The sequence below is a fragment of the Peromyscus leucopus genome, chromosome 13 (genome assembly GCF_004664715.2).
Source record: "Peromyscus leucopus breed LL Stock chromosome 13, UCI_PerLeu_2.1, whole genome shotgun sequence".
Lineage (NCBI taxonomy): Eukaryota > Metazoa > Chordata > Mammalia > Rodentia > Cricetidae > Peromyscus > Peromyscus leucopus.
This window is the reverse complement of record NC_051074.1, coordinates 27449660-27463272: the sequence shown is the minus strand read 5'-3', so window position 1 is coordinate 27463272 and position 13613 is coordinate 27449660. Positions and strand designations below refer to the sequence as shown.

Sequence of the window (13613 nt, the reverse complement as noted above, 5' to 3'; positions counted from 1 at the left end):
CATTCTTGATACTTGGCCTGATTCAGTCTCCTGGTTCCTTTTCTCACTGGCAGTGAGATACTTAACTTGCTGTAGCTGGTTGTGTAGTCCAAGAAGCTCTCTTTGGAGATTTCTACTCAGGTATAGCTTGGATCTTTTGTTGTTGTTTGAGCCAGAGTCTTAACTGTAGCCCTTTCTGGCCAGATTTCCTTACCTCACAGAAGTCCATCTACCTCAAAGGCATGTGTTACCATGCCAGACTCTGTAACTTGAATCTTGATTTTAAAGGGTAGAAAAGAATTTCAGATTGATAATTCCAGGCTCAGATTGATTCAGTGATGAATTCTACCATACTTTGAAAGAACTAACATCAGTGCTTCTCAAGTTACTCTATATGTCAAGAAAGAAAGGTGGGGGGAAGGGGAGGGGGGCGGGAGGGGGGAGAGCAAGGGAATTCGTGGCTGATATGTAGAACTGAATTGTATTGTAAAATAAAATAAAATAAAGAAAGAAAGGCAAACTACCGAATTGTTTATAAAGCCAATATTTCTCTGATTCCAAAACTGGGAAAAGACAAAGCAGAAAAATAGTATAGACCAATCCCCCTAAAGAACATAGATATAAAAATTATCAGCAAAATATCTGTTGACTAAATTTAAGAAAACATAAAAAGATTAAATTGTCATGATCAAGTAGATTTTATTGTAGTGATACTGATTAATATAAATGGATTTAAGGGTAGAAATTAGATGATCATTTCAAAGGATGTATAAAATGCTATTGACAAAATCCAATATCAGTTGATAATTAAAAAAGAAAGCCCTAAAATAACTCAAAATAGAAGGAACATATCTCAACCTAGTAAAGACTATTTTTAGCATATTGATAACCAGCATTATATTATTTTTTAAATATTTCGCTTTTACTTTTGTATCTGTGTGTCTTAAGTGAGTATGTGCTTGGGCATCAGGTGCCTTTGGAGGCCAAAAGAAGATTTGGGCCATTAAATATTTTGAGACAGGGTCTTTCTTTTTTTAAGTTTTTTCTAGACAAGGTTTCTTTGTGTAGCCTTGGTTGATCTGGAACTCACTCTATAGACCAGGCTGGACTCGAACTCACTGAGATCCACCTGCCTCAGCCTCTCAAGTGTTGGGATTAAAGGCATGAGCCATCACTGCCTGGCTAGCCAAGAAATATTTTAAAGTGTTAATCATTCTTAGCTACTAGGGAAATGTAAATTATGGCAAAATGGCTATCATCAAGAAAACAAATACCATTTTTGCTGGTGAGGATATGGAAGAAGAACCCTTATTCACTCTTGGGATTGTAAATTAGCACACATATTATGAAGTAAGAATGGAAGTTTTTCAAAAAGCCCAAACTAGAAACCATGTGGTCTACCTGTGCTACTTCTGGGCATATACCCAAAGGACTGTATGTCTTACTTTAGAGGTACTGCCTTCTAGTCCATCACTTTACCCTCCAAGTGAAAGCACTGTAATGAGCTAAATCAACTTTCATTGTTTTTACTCATTTGTATAAGATAATAATATATAGTTTGAAGCTTCAGAGCAGTATTTTAAAGTATATAGCAAATAAAGATAACTGTATTTGATACTATTTTGACACCTCATTTTTATTTTACACTCTTTGTTTTTGTTTTTTGTTTTGTTTTTTTTTTTTTTTTTGTTTTTTTGTTTTTCCCCCAAGACAGGGTTTGTCTGTGTAGTTTTGGTTCCTGTCCTGGATCTTGCTCTGTAGACCAGGCTGGCCTCGAACTCACAGAGATCTGTCTGGCTCTGCCTCCCGAGCGCTGGAATTAAAGATGTGTGCCACCACCACCCAGCTCTCTCTATACTCAGTTTCTTAAGGCAGTTTTTCTTTTTATTAAGCTTCAAGTGGAAATAAAGAAATCATTTCACATATCAGTCAACATGGAGGAAAATGGCCTTACTGGTTTAAAAAAATGGGTGAGTTACTTTATTTTTATTTATTTTTTAGGTTTTGAATTTTTATTTTATGTGTATGAGTGTTTTGTCTACATGTGTATGTGTATACATTGTGCTTGCCTAGTGCCTGTGGGTAGCACCAAATGCCCCAAGACTGAAGTTATGGATGGCTATGAACCAAACCTGGTCCTTCTGCAAGAATAACAAGTGATGTTAACTGCTGAGCCATCCCTCCAGTCTTTACTATGCTTGCCTACCAGGGTTGACCCCTAGGTTTGATCCCCATCACACCCATGCATGGTGGTTCACATCTGTTGTATCTTACTCAGCTAGCTCAGCAGGGAGAACCTCTTGAGTGTACTGGTTTAAGAACAGGCTGGGCTGTCTTGTGAGATCCCCATTTCCCCTGAAAAGAAAATCACATATAAATTAATTTCTGTTGACATGATATTTAATCTCTTCTTAATTTATCCAGAAAACATCCAGAAACTGGGTAATTATACATTGAAATTACAAGTGGTATTAAATGAAAGTAATGCGGACACCTATGCAGGAAGATCACTACCATCTAAAGCAATAAAATTTTCTGTTAAAGGTAAGCAAAACACTATGGTATAATTCCATCAGCTGATAGTGCCTTTTTTTTTTTTTTTGGTGAGCTAGAGATGGATGCGTCAGTAGTCTTTTTTCAAGGCACAGTTGTGAGCTGCCCTGTGGGTGCTGGGAATTGAACCTGGGTCTTCCAGAAGAGCAGCCACTGCTCCCAACTACTGAGCCATCTCTCTAGCCCCTGATAGTGCCATTTTATTTTTATTTTTATTTTTATTTTTTTTTATTTTTATTCAGATTTTGGGGGATTTCCAGTTTGGTATTTCCATGTTAGGGATGTCCAACCTGAATTATTTTTTTTTAAAGATTTATTTATTTATTATGTCATGCATGTTTGCCTACCCGTCAGAAGAAGGCACCAGATTTTATTATAGATGGTTGTGAGCCACCATGTGGGTGCTGGGAATTGAACTCAGGACCTCTGGAAGAGCAGCCAATGCTCCTAACCTCTGAGCTATCTCTCCAGCCCGATAGTGCCATTTTAAATCAGGGGAATTTGTATAAGTCAATAAAAGATACATAATTGAGTAAACATCTTGATTTTTAAGTGGCTATAAAAGTACTTAATCGTGTTTGTTAATTCTGAAGATGTCATTTAAAAAATTTATTTAGTTTTATACTTTGCATAGTCTACAACTATTCTGATTCTTAACCCTTTGGGTGATTTCAGATGTTGGGGGATTTTCTCCCTCAGTTTTATGATTATAGAATCATTGTTATCAGCTGCTGTGTACTCAACCTTTTTAGTTTTGAAACATTCTATTTTCTAGGCATTTTTCCTGAAATTTTTTAGTTTTTTGTGTTTTTTTTAAATAATACTAATATGAAAGTACTGTGTCCCCAGACACATATACTAATTAACTTTTTTCTCCTTTACATCTTCTGCTTTTATTTATTTTACTTGAGATTACTCTAACATTCTCCCATCTTGAATTTTCCCATCTTGCTGTATCATTCCATGTTATTCCCTTGTTAAAGCATTGTACTCCCCCTTCATGGATTGGATAGCTTCGCTCTTTGGGCTTTTCTTGACAGTGCTTTTCCTTGTTCATAGTATGTCTCACACTTGCTGGGTTGTGTGCTTGCTTGTTTGCTGTGTTGATCTTACATGACATATTTGCTTACATTACAAAATAAAATACATAAAAACATGCTTTATTTCAATTATGAGAATTTTCAGGTATTTGGCTATTGAGAGTCTCCAGAGTGGAACCTTCCAGTCTTCTGCTAGGGCAGGTTACTGTCTGGCACCCATTGTACAGAAAGTCAGTCTGGGGATGACAGCTGAAAGGGGAGAGGTCTGACCTTTTATATATATAATCCTTCAGTTGGTTTTCCAGTTTTCAAAAAAACTGTTCATCCTTTCCTAGTGCTGTGTCTCTCATTCCTTTGACCTACCTCTTTTCTTCTTTGAGGATGAGGAAGACATATGACTGTTCTCTGTGCTGAGGATGAGGAAGACATATGACTGTTCTCTGTGTTGAGGAATGGTGAAGCCAATTTCAACAATTTTTCTAGCTGTGTTCCAGTTTTATAACAGCTTGAATATACTGTAGTATGATTTACTTTGGGCATTTAAGGATTTGATAATCTTAGCTTCCTACATTTGCCCATGTAACGTATTAGTCTATTTTGTTTGCTTGTTTGTTGTTTTGTAGGTTTAGGTCTCCTAAATATCTGTAGTATCATTATAATGGTCTTTTGGGTTCTTTTTGTTTGTTGGAGAAGTTGGAGCTGCATGCCTTTTTTAATGAGAAGGACCTCTACAAGATTTCATGTATCTGTACACAATATTTGTGTCTAGTGCCCATATAGGCCAGAAGAAACCTGAATCCCTAGATTTGGAGTTCTAGATGGTCGTGAGCTGCCATGTGGGTGCTGGGAATTAAATCTGGGTCCTCCACCAGTGCTTTTATCCACTGAGCTTTCTCTCCATCCCCAAGGTTTTATTTCTTAAAATTATTTCTTGTTCTACAAATCTACTTCATGGTATAGATTTGTTATATTTTAGTTTCCTGTTGAAACATTTATGTTGTTCCAGGTTTTTTTGTTTTGTTTTGTTTTTTTTTTTACTAAAAAACGTAAACTGTTTTTTTGTTGTTTAAAAAAACAACTAGTTTCTCTAGGATTGATACCAAGAAATCTCAAAAACTATGTGCAGAACACTTAACAGTAGACTGAGAATTCATTTCCCACAAGCTTATTCCATCTAACCTCAACATTTACATAGTAAAATGAGTTGTTAAGCATTTTCTCTAACTTTTAAAGCATGTGCTGCTTCTAGTCCATGTGTGTCATCTGAAAGCTTGTTCATGTCTCTGCTTGTTTTATTAGTTTGAAGTTGTGCTTTACTTGAGTTTGTAACTGAACTACCTCGAAGGGCTTACTAAAGCACAGTCTACTGAGTGTCACTCTAAGAATATCTGCATGCATGTTTGTTTGTACTAGGGATGGGACCTAGGGCCTCATGTATGGTAGACATGCATGCCCTCACCAGAGCAATATCCCCGTCATTTTCATTTTTAGACAGGATCTCAATAAGGCACCTAGGCTAGCCTAGAACTTTCTCTGTAGCTCAGGCAACTTCCTGAATATCTCTTGTCAGTGGCATGGCTATTCACAGAGTTTCTGATTGGGCATATTTAAGGGTGGACTCTTAAGTTTCATTTCCAGTAAATTCTAAGGGATGGTCAAAATTAGTAGATTAGAGATAACACTTTGAGAAAAGATGGTTCATGGATAGAGTGTAAGCTCATCTAGAGCATATACAAGGCCAAATTAGTTCCTGACACTGTGTGCACATGAGTACACAGGAGCATGTGTAAATAAATGAGATAATGAGAATAGATCATTCTTTCCTTGGCTTTTAGTTAGTGTCACACATATCCCTTGTTGTAAGCTCATCAAATCCATTTTTAGTTTTTGAGAACTTAGAAGTTCTTAATTAAGGGCATAATCATTCTTCATTATATTCTAATAATTTGATAGCTTAGAAACAATTTGAGGTTTGGCGTGATGGTACACACCTATAATCTCCACCTTGGAAGTTAGATTGGAGGATCGTCACAAGTCTTAATGATGGCGTGGTGTGCCCGGCCTACATAGTGAGACTGTTTCAGTAATTGTAATAAGAGTAAAGGGAAATAAAAGAAACACTTTGATGTCTACCCCTTGAATTTTCTTTTGCATGTGGTGTGAGATAAAGTTCTATACTTATTTGCACTTGCTGGTTGTTGGCAATAGTTAAATCTTTGCACAGATTCTTTTTGTAAGTTTCTTGTTTTATTTTTAATTATATTCAGTGTGTGAGTATGTGTACAAGTGCCCGCAGAGGCCAGAGGAAGGCCTCCGCTATCCTGGGGCTGTAGTTCCGGGCACTGTGAGTCTCTTGACAAGAGTGCTGGGAGCCAGACTCAGTCTTCTGTGAGAGCCCTCTTCCCAGTCCTTGCACAGATTTCAAATGCCATCTCTATTAGAGTTGAAATTGCCAGGATATGTGTGGGTCTACTTCTGACCTCCCAGTAAGTTTTCTTCATACTTTCTTTTCTCTTTTGTTTTTGTTAAAGAGGGCAAGCCAGAAAAGTTTTCATTTGGTCTTCTTGATTCCCCTTTTCGTGTTGGAGTTCCATTCAATATTCCTTTGGAGTTACAGGATGAATTCGGTCATACTACCCAACTATTATCTGATATTCAACCAGTTCTTGAAGCAAGGTAATTGAAGGATTTATTTGTATTTGTCTTTTTGTATTTGCTAAGTTTTTACTCTTTTTTGTGTAAATTATATAAGGTTAGCATTTGTATTAATGTTTCAAATGAATTTATAGTTCCTGATGTATTTGGCTTCAGGCCATCCTCTGTGGCTACAAGAGGATGTGTAAATGTACAAGAAGCTACATATCTTGTGTAAATTACTTCACAGAAGCTTATTTACTGCCAAAGTCATTGGAGATGTACTCCATTTTCTTTTTACAAGTATGGTGTATTGTCCCATGACAATTCTGTTAGTTGTTGTTTTTAAGTTCATGTTAGGGGGATATTTTTTTGTTTGTTTGGTTTTTCGAGACAGGGTTTCTCTGTAGCTTTGCGCCTTTCCTGGAACTCACTTGGTAGCCCAGGCTGGCCTCGAACTCAGAGATCCACCTGACTCTGCCTCCCCAGTGCTGGGATTAAAGGCATGCGCCACCACTGCTCGGTAATTTAGGGGGATTTCAAGAGCCAACAAAAGCATAGAATACATGGCATCTTGCTGAGAGCTATTTTGTGTGCCACTTTACATCTTTAATGTTGATTTTGTTAAATGTGTTGCAGGATGCCATTGTTTTAGACTAGGCTTCTGCAGTAGCCCCAACAGACTAGGATAGAATTAAAAGAAAAAGAGTCATTTAATGCTAGAATTCTAGTAACCAAGGTGAAACTAAGTTGCTGACCTGAACATCTAACAACTCAGAATTGCATAATAGACAGATATCCTAAATGGAAGGTTCTGTTGGCATATTATTGAAGTACTTGCTGTCTTAACTCTTAAACCACAGAGGTACCATGAAATAACTTGGTATTTACTAGTCAGTTATTGTCCTGTCTCTCTGCCCTTACTTTATAAGAAAAATACTTTTTTAAAAAAGCTTTCATTTTATTTGTAATTTTGTGTGCATGGGTACATGTGCATGTGAGTGCGGGTGCTCAGGGACATCAGAGGCTTCAGATCCCTGTTGAGCTGGAACTAGTGGTTGTGAGCTGGCCATTTTTGGGTGCTGCAACTGAAATCTGCTTCATTACTGAGTCATCTCTCAGGGTAACTTAAATGATCAGTGTGGACCTTCAAGGTGGCTCAGTGGATTAGGATTCTTGCCCCCAAGCCTAAAGGTGTACGCTGATCACTGGGATGCACATGGTAGGAGATAGATTCTGACCTTCACACATGCACACCATGGTTTGCATACACACCATGGACTACAAATGTACACATATACACACTATAAATAAATTTTAAATTATGCTTTCCCCCCCCATCTTCATCTCTTTCGCTGTGTAGAACAAGCCTAGGTGTTTTGTTCATTGGAACACTTTGTTGGGATGAGTTGAAATGAAATAGTGTTACTTGATTGTAAAATCTAAGACTGTTAAGATCTTTATGTTATCATTTTAAATCTGTCTATTCAGAAAATACCTGTAAACAGTTCTGTGCTTGAGAAAAATGGGCTTTTTCTTACCTTATGATGTTCTTTGTACCATTTTCTCTTTGATAGCTAACCTAGGTATCACTTGCACACATCAGTAGAAAAGGTACTCAGCATATACTCTGCCAGGCTTACAGCGACATGAGAGCCACTTTGTTAGTTAGACTTCTCTGATGCCATTCTGCTAACAGGGAGCAGAAATTGCCGAAAATTTTACTGAGTGCAAGATTTTAAGGGATCCATAGAAAAGACTGAGGAAACCATGAGTTCACCATGTGAACCTGGTGTACTTGAGTATTTCTTTTGTTAGGGATGTATTGTGGTCTACCTTTATATTCTTTCTTTCTTATTGTATCAGCAGTGAGAGTCTGGAGTGATAAAATAGTCAAGGTGTGCATGTTGGTATTCTCACCAAGTCACCCTTTTATGAACAAGCCTAAGGAAAAGGAAGCTAAGGCGGATTCCAGGGGTGCTTGTGCGTAGGGTTTCTAGTGTAGGGTACATTTCTTGCTTGTATCTGCCCCTTTTATAGTTTTGTTTTTTGGGTGTTTTTTTTTTTTTTTTTTTTTTGGTTGTTGTTGTTCTTAAATACTGTCAAGGTATTTACAGATGCATAATGGAAAAGCCAGTCCTCCAAGACTAGTGCTATGGAATTATCAGCAGTTAGCCCAGTGGTTGTACAGTGGCGGGTGTGCTGTTACGTCAGACTTATGTTGCGCACATAGCTTGCCTTAACCTTGTGTCTTGATCAACTCAGCATGTGTGGTTTCTTTATTTTATGACAACCTGTCATATTATTTTCAGTGTTTGCCCCATTAGTATCACTTATACTTGCTTGGTCATATTTTTTTCCACCATAGAATTTGTTGGAGCTCTAGGGTAGCACACATCTGTAATCTCAGTGCTGGGGAGACTGAGGCGGGGGGGGGGGGTGGTATGAATTTGAGGCAAACTTGGCTATATAGGGAATCCCTGACTGAAGGGGGGAAAAAAGACAATTTTTTAGGAATTTTCTTCCTTTTATTTCTTTTTTGGTTTTTCAAGACAGGGTTTCTCTGTGTTGCTTTGGAGCCTGTCCTGGAACTCACTCTGTAGACCAAGTTGACCTTGAACTCACAGAGATCCGCCTGGCTCTGCCTCCCGAGTGCTGGGATTAAAGGTGTGCGCCACCACCGCCTGACTTTCTCTTTATTTCTTATTTAAATTAAATTAGAAATTTTATTAGAAAGATGAATTAGACATTCCAGTAGCATATTTGCAATCTTATTTGTAGATCATGCAGGGGAATTGAAAAATAATCTGTTTTTTTTTCCAGTGGTCTGTCTTTACATTATGAAGAAATAACCAAAGGCCCAAATTGTGTAATTCAAGGTGTTGTAGCTAAGGGTCCAGTTAACTCTTGTCAAGGCAAGGTAAGCATTATACATAAATTTTATAGTGTTTATTATTTGTTTCCTATCATGGTCAATTGGAAATTTAATTTAAATGACCTGGGTTTATTTTCCTTCGTTTTGTATTTTGTAACCAAGATCACATAAATTCTGACTTGTTAGGAATTCATCAGTGCTGTGTTACCTGACTCACCAGTTAGAGTGGTGTGAAAATCTGGCACTTTTATTACTGTAGTGATTTCAACATCCTTGAGTTAAATGTTTTCTAGCTGTCTCTATCTTCATTCAGAAGTGTTTATTCAACATTTCTCAGGTGGTCTTCCACTTTTTCCTTCTTCTCTTCTTTTATTTTTCTTAGACCAGGAACCACAATTTCAAATCAGTGAAACTTTAGCTGACTAGTTTAATATGTTTTGCGAATTAGTAAAGGGAAGTATTCAGGAAGAGATACATATGGTTAAAAAAGATAAAAATATTTCCCTATCAATATTATGTTTAAGATTGAGCTTCCCAGGGCCTGGATCTATGTTAGAGTGCTTGGGAGGCCCTGTGTTTAAACCTCCCAATACCAGCCCAAAGAAGAGAGAAGGAACATGTACTTTCTTCAGATATTTCAGGTAGAGTAGCCCTGATCTGAAATGTTTCGAATGTTGATCTGATGCCACTGGTAAAAAATTCTATACCTGACCTTATTTGATAAATGTTAGTCAAAATAGGCACACCAGAATTACTGTATAAAAATGTATTGAAGGTGATGTATTTTAAGCTGAAAAGTAGATGAATTTCATGTTTAGACTTGCTTCATTCCTCAGATAGCTTTGCTTTTACAGATATTCTAAAATTCAAAATACTTTTAGTTCAAAATATTTTTATTTTATTGTGTGTGTGGATGTTTTGTCTGAATTTAAGTCTGTGTACCATGTGCATTATTGTGTGTGTGGATGTTTTGTCTGAATTTAAGTCTGTGTACCATGTGCATGCCTGATGCCTGAGGTATCCTGAAAACTGGAGTTAACAGTTGTGAGCTACCATGTGGGTGCTGGGAATCAAACCCAGGTCCTCTAGAAGAGCAGCCAGTGCTCTTAACTATCTCTCTAGCCCTGTAATAAAAAACATTTTAATAGGTGTTACTTAAGATGTTTAACATCAGGTTTTATACACCTTTCTCAATTGAGACTTTTCTGAAATAATTTGAGATTTGTGTCAAATTTTAAATGTTAAGTGGACTTAAAATTATTTCTAGATTTTTAAAATAACTTTAAATTTGTAGAGGAGTTCAGAAATAATAAGAGCTTACAGAGTTACTGTGTTACTGTCTCAGAACTACATACATATATTTATACACACTAATAAACATTAAGACAGTACTAGTAAGAAAACCAGACTTTATTTAGATGTCTCCAGTTACTGTTAACTTTCTGTTCAAAGTCCAGTCCAGAATAGTGCATTCCATTCCGAAGTTTCTAGATTGAGTTTTTTTTAATTATTTTAAAAATTGAAATGTATGCCGGGCGGTGGTGGCGCACGCCTTTAATCCCAGCACTCGGGAGGCAGAGGCAGGCGGATCTCTGTGAGTTCGAGGCCAGCCTGGGCTACCAAGTGAGTTCCAGGAAAGGCACAAAACTACACAGAGAAACCCTGTCTCAAAAAACCAAAAAAAGAAAAAAAAAAAAAAAAAGAAATTAATTACATCATTTTTCTCCTTCCCTTTTCTCCTTTCAGTCCTTCCCATGTATCTACTTCCTGCTCTCTCTCAAATTCTTGGCCGTGTGTGTGTATGTGTGTGTGTATGAAGGGAAAGCATGTTCGTTCTTCTTAGTCTCTATATTGTTACTTGTATGTATATGTTTTCAGGGCTGACCATTTGGTGTTGGATAATCAAATTGGGGTGCCCCCCCCCAAGACTATTTCTCCTGCTCTCAATTCCTTGGTTGCCTCTAGTTCTTTGTCTAGGTTTGCAGTTCTGTAAGATTTCCCCCTCCATGTTAGCATGTCTGTTGTTTTCATCCTGATTAAGTCTTATTTAGGCAGCCTTGTTATTTGAGACTTAGTTGGTATAGCTTCTCTGACATTTCTAGGAGATGTAGTCTCACAGAAGACTTCCTGTTTCTCCCACTCCTAGAATCTCTATGTCCCCTCTTCCTTGGTATGCCCTAAGCCTTGGGTGCAGGAATTATCGAGATGATGTATCTGTTGGGGCTGGTCCCCATAGGATCGCTTGTTCTGGGCATTTCGATTGGTTTTGGTGTTCTGTAATGATCTTTCTGATGCAAAGACATATTTTTTGATGGGGGGGGTGAGGGGCTACACTTAGCTGTGTTGTTAGGAATTATTGCTGGCTAAGTAAAGTGGTGGTTGTTCTCACTAGCTTTGAATAGCTGGCTAGGTTTCCAGTACCAGGCATAATTTCTCTTTTGTTGAGTAAGCCTTAAGTCCAGTTAGAAAGCTGTTGGTTACCACATATACCAATATATGCATGCCACTATTGGACCTTTAGAGTCACTGTGCTATGATGATCATAGTGGATCATAGGCATCATGGCTGCTTCCCTCTCTCAGAAACCTGTACGGCACCTTCTGATACTATGAAATCTAGTCTTCCAGGGAGGAAGCTTTCAGATCAGATCCAGCTCTGTTGTAAGTGCATGATGTCTTCAGCAATAAGGATTTACCTTCAACTTCTAGTGATGCAACCAAGGGCAACAGCAATACCTATAATGCTTTGGAAGTCTCTTGGATTGCCCTGACCAAAAACTTGAAAGGAAGTGTCTCATGCCTGGTATTAATGTTCTTTTGTTAGTCTATGTATGCTCTTGGGGGAGACTTTGTCAGCCCAGGTGTGAACGATTTAAACTATGTGTGTATATTTACACAGGTATTTATATGTATTATATATAATTTTAAATAAAAAGATGATGAGAACTCTTCAGACATTCTTACTGTTACTGTACCTTCCTCCCTTCTCCTTCTTTATTGACCCTCCTTAGTTATATCCCTCCTCCACAGTTTTTTTTCAGTTTCACCCTCCCAAGTCACCAGTACCTGCTGTTCCTCTCTTGCATGCTCCCCATTATACCTTCCTATTTTACTGGTTTCTGACGTTATTCTTAGCTATGTACTCACATCTAAAGATTGGGAACTATGAGTCTCAGATGAGAGAAAACATGACTTTGTTTTTCTGGGTCTGCGTTAACTCTACTCAACATAATCCTTTTTAATTACATTCATTTACCTGAAATTTTCATGATTTCATTTTTCTTTACATCTGCATAGTGTTCCATATTGTATATATACCATACTTTTATTATCCATTCATGAGTTGAACATTTAGGCTGTTTCTGTCTCCTAACTCTTGTAAATAGAACAGCAATGTACATGGCTGATTAAGTATTTGTGGAGTATGATGTTGAGTCCTTTGGGTGTATGCCCAGGAGCGGTGTACCTGGGTCATATGGAAGATTTATTTTTAGCCTTTTGAGGATTCTTCACACTGATTTCCAGGGTAGATGGACCACCTTGCAATCCCAGCAGTAAATGAAAGTTTCCTTTTCTCCACATCCCTTCCACCATTTGTTGTTCTGGTTGTTGCATTGATCTTTGTGATTTTGACTGAGATAAAATGAAATCTCAGGGTTGTTTTGATTTACATTTTCCTAATTGCTAGGGATAGTGAACATTTTTTAATAATTCTTAGCCAATTTTATTTCTTCTTTTGAGAGAGCTCTGATCAGATTCTCTCTCATCTTTTAAATGGATCTTTTACTTAGATCTCTTTAGTTACTGTTACCTTTCTGTTCAGAGTTCAATCCGTCGTCGTCCCCGCCCCCCCCCCGTACTCCTTGATTGTTTCACTTAAAATATATTTTTAGTTTTTTGTGTTATGACTGTTTTGCTTACATGTATATGTGTGCACCCCATGGGTTCCTGGTGCCTGGAGTCCAGAACACCTAATTGGATCCCCTGGAACTAGAGTTATAGGTGATTGTAGCCACCCTATGGATGCTGAGAACTGAACTTGGGTCCCTTGCAAGTGGAGAAAGTGCTCTACACCACTGAGCTGTCTTTGTACCTCTGTTTTACCTTTTAAAAAATATCCTTATTCTGATAATTATTCAGATAAACATGATTTGAGTTGGAGGAAAGTTTGTTCTTTTTTTCTCCTGGGATTCTTAAATATTTGTAATAATTTTCTAACTAAAATTATGAGTACATTTATAATGATAAGATAAAAATCAAACACAAATCAGAACTGAAATGGTAAGCTACTTATTTAAAACTTGGGTTTAATTTTTGCTGTCTTTTTTCAACAGAATTTTAATCTGAAGGTTGTTCTTCCGGGTTTAAAAGAAGATTCACAGATTTTGAAAATTAGATTGCTACCTGGTAATACTATTTTTAATAATATTTGGAATAGTTACTTTTTAAATATTCTCAGGTTGCTGTAGTGGTGAATGACCAGAATATAGGACGTTGAGGCGGTAAAGACAACAATTACGTATATGGTGGTGG

General features: G+C 37.4%; 1 protein-coding gene across 1 annotated transcript in view; it reads left to right on the top strand.

Moving 5' to 3' along the window:
* Window positions 1–13613, top strand: part of Smchd1 (structural maintenance of chromosomes flexible hinge domain containing 1) — a 153866-nt gene that overhangs the window by 56231 nt on the left and 84022 nt on the right. Inside the window, exons 18-22 of the mRNA XM_028874083.2 lie at window positions 1872–1949; window positions 2404–2523; window positions 6104–6248; window positions 9030–9126; window positions 13415–13487. Coding sequence (XP_028729916.1) covers window positions 1872–1949; window positions 2404–2523; window positions 6104–6248; window positions 9030–9126; window positions 13415–13487 — 513 coding nt within the window. The remainder of the gene's footprint in view (window positions 1–1871; window positions 1950–2403; window positions 2524–6103; window positions 6249–9029; window positions 9127–13414; window positions 13488–13613) is intronic.